Source organism: Uloborus diversus, chromosome 8 (assembly GCF_026930045.1).
Source record: "Uloborus diversus isolate 005 chromosome 8, Udiv.v.3.1, whole genome shotgun sequence".
Classification (NCBI taxonomy): domain Eukaryota; kingdom Metazoa; phylum Arthropoda; class Arachnida; order Araneae; family Uloboridae; genus Uloborus; species Uloborus diversus.
In genome coordinates, this window is record NC_072738.1 from 8126706 (window position 1) to 8134970 (window position 8265).

General features: G+C 31.9%; 1 protein-coding gene across 1 annotated transcript; it reads left to right on the plus strand.

Annotated features, from left to right (window-relative positions):
* The first annotated feature begins 3569 nt into the window (after nt 1-3569).
* On the plus strand, nt 3570-7485 carry LOC129228042 (TD and POZ domain-containing protein 5-like). Its single transcript, XM_054862672.1, has 2 exons — nt 3570-4842; nt 7327-7485. Exon 1 carries the CDS (start codon nt 3717-3719, stop codon nt 4839-4841), a length of 1125 nt encoding a protein of 374 aa, XP_054718647.1. The 5' UTR covers nt 3570-3716; the 3' UTR covers nt 4842; nt 7327-7485.
* Nucleotides 7486-8265: the final 780 nt, after the last annotated feature.

Genomic DNA, 8265 nt, shown 5'->3' on the forward strand with positions numbered 1-8265 from the left:
ATATTTCTATGATTTGACCCAGTCCCGTTGTATAACTATTTCCAGCGGAATGGGGCAAATGGTGTGTACTTAATTCAATTTTTATTGAAAAATACCGGATAATAACCCCGTATTATCCGGTATGCCGCAAAATTCTGGGGTCACCAGATTTTCAATAACACTTTCTGTTTAATCTATTGAAATTATTGAATTTCCGGCATGCCGGAAAAAACCGAGGTTAAGAAAAAAATATATATGTTCAGCATAAAAATGAATTTAAATGCTATATATGTCTCACTAGTATTAATAAACAGTAAATTTTGTAAAAACATATACAAAGTCATTTGTTGATTTAACAAGAAAAATATTTTTTAATTACGAATAATTTTATAAAAAATAAATTAAAACTAAGTAAGCAAACATTTAATCAGTAAGTTACCGCCTCTAAGCCAGTGCTAAAGAATTTACCATAGCTATTCAATAAATACAAATTAAACTTACCTCCCTAAAAGGAATCAAGAATAATTTATTTAAAAAAAAATATGAACAAATCGCAGTAACGATGATTGCTTCTGAATTGATTACTTTATTGGCATATAATTAAATCCATTAATAATGATCTACCGTAAATAACAACCACATATGCAATACACATTTTTTTTTTTTTTGAAAGACAGTTACTTTCGGGATTTATTTATTTTTTTCTTTCAGTGGTTTGCTTTCTAATTGGAATTGAATGGGGAAATTTGCTTTTTTTTTTTTTGCAAAATAATCTTCGAATTACCCGGTATGCCGGAAAATTCAAATTTCCCGGCACACTGGTCAACCTCGCTTTTTTCCAGCATGCCGGATAAGGCGGGGTAATACAGTAACCAAATCACTCCCACTTATATATATTTCAAAGCATTAATTTTTCATTGGGGGAGGGAGGTGATAGACCCCGAGATCCTTTTAATTGACGTACTTTCTTAAACCCTTGTAAATTAAGTTCTACTTTTCCCCAAAACTCTATAATCTGTTACATAAATAAATGCATGAATAAAATTTAGGAACGGGAGTTAACCTTTTTTTTCTGTTTAATCTATTGAAATTATGACAAATTTACTTACTGCTTGTCAAAAAAAAAAAAAAAAAACAATCTGGGGCATTTTGAAGGAAATGAATTAGTTCTACGCAAGTTCATTAGCGAAGATTATTTTCAGCTAATAGACAAGAGGGAAAATCAATTTTTCTGGGGCATTGACCAATTAAACTGTTATGAAGACTTTAAAAAAAATATGGAACATCAGGTTTAATTTTAAGCATAATATGAAAATTTCCTTAAAAAAAAACTAACTTCGTTATCTTGCACAAAATTAAATAAAATTTTTCTTCTCAAAGATAATACGACATCTTTAAACACACAATCAACGAAAAACTCCCCTTTAAAGCGTCTCTCCCGAAAAAAAGGCGGTACGACAGGTGCACATGTCATTTTAACATTCTAATTAACCTCCCTGCTCAGGCACCCCATACTACCCGAAAATTTCTAGATTATTAAAGCATGTAGCTATCACACGCTTCATAAAAATCCGATAAAACGTAAGAAATATGATGTTCAAAGGGTGAAAAAAACTGATTTGATATACTGGCTGAATTTTCAGCAAAGTTGCACTGCGGGGTGCAGTTTAATTAAAGGCTGGACCTGCTTTTTAAGATGTCCATAATTTAAAGCGGAAAAAATATAATGTTAATATTTGAAAATGATTAAAGTATAACAGGTTTGAAAAACAACGGAGATTCAACGAAGAGGAGATGTCGTTTCTGGCTATTTTCGAGGCAAAATTTTTATTTTCAGTTCTTAAACTTTTTAATTGAGTTCTTTAATTGCGTCAAGAAAATAAAAAATAAGACAAAATATCATTGAAAGTGTATTTGCGCATAAGTATGCATACCAGCTTTTAAAGCAAATGATAAGGGTTTTCACCGTCAATTGCGGAATTATTTATGCATCAACTGAATTAGGGAAAACTTTCTCTAATTTCTTGGAATAAGAAAGTAAATAATAATTATATTGAAGCATGTGTTTTGGTTTTGAAACGTAACTAAATTTACACCAACGATCCTATGCTGCTTCAGTAGAATAAGCTTTTTAGAACATTAAAGTTGCATTACATTTCTCGTCTGGAGACTTTATAAACTTTTACCAATATCATATGAAATTCTAATTATTTTAGTTATTGTCGTTCATTACAAGTACAACTAAAAGCGAACTTGGCAGCATATGAAATCTGTTTTGATTGTAATCACACCATTACGTACACTGACAGGTAAACTTTGCATGAACCATAGTTGATAGTTCTGTGTTTTAACGAGCCACTCTTGTAGTCGATGAATTACCTTGGTAGATCCATCGTAGATTTTCAAACCGAATCGTAGAAATTGCCAAAAGGTATCGTTAAACAGAAGTTTTAGGTTGTTTAACTATACATGAAAAAGCTTAGAAGACAATTACATACATTTCCACGTTTAGGGTTTGTCCGACCTTGGCTATGACCAGAAACTGTGGTCTGAGCTGCTATTGGAGTGGTTATAGATATCCGCTTATTTCATAGTTTTGGAATTTTTTAAGGTGCTGCAGGTTGCACCGTTCTAATACATTAAAGATTATAACGTTAGGCGTTGTTATTTCTTCTACATTTACGACAAGTAAATGCTTTTCCAGCAGTTATTCAATTTTAATCATAACTGATGAAGTTGATTGAGAATGAAAAGCAGATTGGAGAAACGCTAAATATGAGGTAGGGCACAATATCAAGCAAAAAAGGGCTTTGTAGGGCGAGGTGAACTTTTTCTCGAGAAAAGTTAGAATAGGGAAGTGAAAGCAAAACTGGGCCGGCATGTGTGATTGAACAAGGTCACTTTCAAATCATCAGGAGAGGCAAGAGAGGACTGTAAATTCGGTATCTCAAAAATGCCTCGAACAGGCTAATAGAGACGGAATTTGGAAATCGATTTTTTTTTTTTTTTTTTTTTGTACTACCTTGTAGTAGGATTCACCCTTGTCAAGAAACCCTTTTTCAATTTTGGAAAGAGTAAGAATATATACCTAAAAACTTTAATTTAAGCACTCAAATTCAAATCAACCCATCCTAGATTCCTGAGTTTCACTTTACGCAAAATTTTAGTTTTTTCTGATCTCTTCAGTTTTAAGTGACAAAAACTAAAATTGCTCCACATTCGATAATATTATGTTATTTCAAAGACGTTCTGGACGTCACTGGAGTGTTCCATGAAAAAAACTATGTTGATAAATATTAAGACATGCTCTGTTTCCATTGAGAAGAAAATTAAAAGAAAAAAAAATTCTGCAATTAGTACTATCAAATAAGTAAATAGATAAATAAAAAAAGAGGAAATTTAAAAAAAGAATGACTTCCTGAACTCGAGAACGAATCAGTTCAACACAAAACAAGCATTTCCTTTCGGTTCCACTGAACCACACTACAGCTACTTTGATAAGGTAAAAAAGAGAGATTGTGCAATGCCAAAATGGCAAAAGTTCGATTGTACAGTGTAGATAGCAATTAAACAAACTTCCTTTGCTAGCAGTCTTTTGGCGAACTCCTATTTTTCTGCAAATACTTTGTCAACAATCACAGCTGAACTGCGATTTAGAAACATATTTATGTTTCACGATTAAGCAAAAGACTGAATTACTATTTGCTACAAGTTCTTTAATTAACGTATTGTTAAGGATGGCAGAGGAAATTTCTGCTCAAACTATTATGACAGACAGCGTAATGAATTTGTCATGGGATATAGAAAACTTCTTGCATGTAATAGCTTCGCAAAGGTCTTTAATGTTTGAATCTAATGTGCTGCTACTTCCACGAAGATCAATGGGTGGCACAGATGCATTCTATTCGCAAGGATCCACCATCAGTGGGCCGGATGTTATCATGCCCACGCAGCCTAAGACGACATGGAAAACGTTTATAGATGAAGAAAAAGATAATCACGACAATATAGACTACGTATTTAAAGCAAAACCATTGAAATATCCAGAGCTGCAAAAGAGGTTTGAAATTAGGTATAAATTGTCCTTCCAAGATACGGAAGGAAAGATTCTACGAGAATACAACTACTTCGTGTACTCCTACATCTCAAATTTTACAATTCGAGAAAAATTCGCCAATGGAAAAGGAGAAGGAGAAGGGTGGACTAACCTAGATCCATCATACCCCGATATAAATTCTCTATTATCAAGCGGAAAATTGATGTTGAAATGTTGCTTCAGAGTGATTGGCTGCTCAACTAGATGCCATGCAGCACCTGAGAACGATTTAAACTACTTTTTGGACAGCTTCAGGGCACTGCATTCATCCAAACCGTTTAGTGATTTCACCATAGTAGTGGATGGTAAGACAATTCCTGTTCACAAGTGTATTCTATCTTCCCGATCACCAGTTTTGGCCGCTATGCTAAGAGGGGAAACCTTAGAAACGCTCAATAATCAACTGGTTATTAAAGACTTCGATTTCAAGACGATGGAGACATTTATTTCATACCTTTACACTGCCGAACTTCGTGAACTTGCTCCCGAAGAATATTTTCAGTTGTATTCTGTTTCCGATAAGTACGGATTAGAATCTTTGAAAAAATCTTGCGCACACAAATTGATCAAGGGTATGAATGTGGGCAATGTGTGTGAATTGTATGCTTTAGGGTATAACTGTAATGACGCAGCTCTTAAGAGCGCTGCAAAGTCTTTCTTATTGGAAAATATCTCATCAGTTCTGGCAAGTGAAGGCTGGAGAAAAATAGCTTTGCAAAACAGTCAACTTGCTGCCGACATGTTAAAAGAAGTTGGAATGTCCTAAAGTAAATATATTGATGTTTTCTAATTAATTTCTTCTGATGATTTTATTTTATTGGGCTTTAAGAGTATTTACGGAATCTAGGGTAGGTAAGCTTTTGACATGAGACAGTTTTATGAGGGTCAAAACCGTGGTTTAAACCGTCACACCGAAAGCATTATGAAAAACCTCTTTTTATATGATATTCAAATAGTTATTGAAATTTATCCATTCCAAATAATGGTCAATATTCTTATATGCAGTAGTACCATGTTAATTCGAGAGAATGGGGAATGATGCCTGTGCTTACTGAAAATATTCGAATTTCTCGAAATTCTGATAAAAATAGAAAGAAAAAGATGTGTATTAAAAAGAATATAAGTACCTCATTATCTCTGGAATTAATCTATTAAGAAACTAATAAATAAATAATACTAATAAATACAACCAAAGTGTGTCCCTCATTTTCGTTAGAATAATGGATATGGTCCAGTAGCAAGTGGGATGGTTTTGATTTCGTTTCGAAATTTGGTTACAATTTTAAACTGTAATATCTGTTTTTATTTTACTCCAATTTGAAAAAGAAAAATAATTATCTATACTGTGTCTTTTGTGCAATGTACGAGTAAATGCATTTCCATTTACCTCCTAAATTTATCCACGTTGAAAACGCTTATTAATTTTAAATAAAAAATAAAACAAGTCATTACGAAAGGAAAATCAAGTTAAGATAGTAATTGTTAAAGTTGTTTCATTTTTATCAATAATTCTTCAAATATTGATAATTAATCTTTGCCACACATACATTTTGATTTTTAATAATCATTGCAACAAGTTGTGTTACAAAAAAATAATCTTGCATTTACCTCACATATAAATACAAACCCAAAATACTTAAAATATCATTATAAGTTTTAAAAAAGTATATTTTTCAACAATATTAAATATTGCGTATGGTATAAAACTTCTGAAATAGGGAAGATGCAACCTATCAAATGTTCATGTTTTGGCTATTGGATATTGTTAATTGACCCTCAAAACTAAAAAATTCACCATCACCGAATTTTAAAACACCGTGGTTGATTTTTAATGAATTTTTAAAAATCCACGCGCAAAAGTGCGCGCTTCTGAAACGTCACGAGCCTACGTCACAGGGCGCGAATGGGCAGCCTTCCGCCGAAGATCCCTTGTTTTCGCTAGGAACATTTTGAGCGCACTGATATTTTTATTTTTTAGAAATTCAATAATCCTTTTGAACACACTATGGAGGCCGGATTCGTTAAAGCACAATCTAAATAATCTTCCTCATGTAACAACAATGATGATATTTGAATATTTCCAAGAGGATGAGAGGTTTAATGTTCCAGAAACCAAAGGAGTTAAATGCGAGGAGATAAGCCTTTTACGTTTCGTCTTCGAAGTCGAATGCGTGACCTTCGGCTTCTCCCCCATCGGAAGAGGGCATGACGTCACTTCCTATGCCATCTGACGTCACAAGCGCTTGAACTTTAAAAATTAATTTAAAAAAAAACTACTTATCGTATCGCAAAATTTTTTTCACCTATGATGTTCATACATGTTACTCTATCATATAAAAATAAAATTGAAAAATCGAAAACTTCCCTATTAAAATACTACAAGATTGAATGTTGAAGTGTTTCACTTATGCATTATTAATCACTGAAGTATTTGCAAAATGCTATATATATTTTATACATACATACATTTTATATATATATATATATATATATATATATATATATATATATATATATATATATATATATATATATATATATATATGTGTGTGTGTGTGTGTGTGTGTGTGTGTGTGTTTTTCTGGTTATCTGTTTCATATTTAAATGAGTTAGTAATACCTGTAAGGTTTATGAAATGCCATAAAATGTAAGAAAAATTGAAATGCAACAAAATTTAAACTTAACAATTTAGTGTTTACATTAACACTACTCTTGCATTAAAATACCGTCTTTGAATGTGATAATATTATTAGGTAGCAGTTTGAATTACTTATTTTTTGGAATTAGTTCATTAGTTGTATAAAAAACGTATATTCGATGATGTATAACCAGCCGTCGAATATTTAAATGTTTACTATTCGGTTACCGAAACGTACTGAATTCCAGCCGAATATAGTGATGTTTGCATGTTTTTTAAACGTTTACTTTATAGTGAAGAATATTGAAAATACAATAGGACACTCTACTACTGTACCCCCATCAACATGTCCCACTATACTCCCATAGCAGAACTTTTACATCAAGTGTTAAGAGTTGCATAAAAATTATTAATCATAAATAGAAAAATTCATTAGTGCAATAAAGAAGATTATTACGATTAATATTATTACGATTAATCATAACACAACTCTAGTTACAACACTTCTTTAAAAATAAATTTATTTGTCACTTGATTACTATCACTGTTCTTCTATACCTTATGCGTCTTCTATACCTTATGTGTTATGATTTATTTTTTCGTTATATTCCAGTGGCTACTATTTCTACTGCTACAACTCTTAGACTCCAGTTCTGGTACATGTGTTGAAAGTTAGTTCCAATTTATCCTACTATTTTTGTATAAACTTGTTACGATTATCAATGCGATTCCTACTTTTTTTGTTTGTTCTTGCTATGTTACTTATACTGAAAATATTGTCATAAAAAATGAATTCTATAATAAATAAATATTAGTATGAGAAAAAAAAACTATATTTTTTTTCTGACAAGTTTGGTTTTTGTAACATAAATTTTTTTTAGCTTTGTTTTCAAACTCTGTATTTTTATTAATTAATCTATATATATAAAAATGAATGTTTGTATGTCATCCATGAACTCAAAAACTAACCGGCAGATTTGGCTGAAACTTTCACCGTTTGTTATTTTTGGTACTGGGACTGTTTATAGACCAGTTCGAAAAAAATCCGATCGATAGTTCCTTTTTTATTCCAATTTAAGTCACAATTCATTGGATAAATACGAATAAAATTATCGGCTGCAGAAATTAATTCGCGTGAAAGATTGATAAGAAGTTAGCTGTTGCCATTTTTCTTGAGTTTAAACAAATAAATTCTTTCTTTATTTTTTATGGCTTTTCATTCAACGGGGGGGGGATTTAAAACTTTTTCTATTTTATATTTTTAGCGATTGATTGATCTTGCAAACTGCGTGAGTACAAAATTTGAGTATAGTCACGGCTTCACTTGATACCTGGACCGATTATTATGAAAATTGCTATATATATATGTATTTTTCCACGGAGAAGGTGCATAATATGCTCATTGAAGCCACTCGCCACCAGGTGGCACTGCAGAGTAGCAACTTCTGCCCCGTTCAACCGATTGTCATGAAAATCAGTATAATGATGTATTTTTTTATTGGCGTAGCAACGCGCGTCGGGTACAGCTACTTATTTATATATTTATTTGAAA

Bases quoted from the DNA above. Each gene is read 5' to 3' on its own strand.
- LOC129228042 (XM_054862672.1), top strand. From the start codon at position 3,717: ATGGCAGAGGAAATTTCTGCTCAAACTATTATGACAGACAGCGTAATG.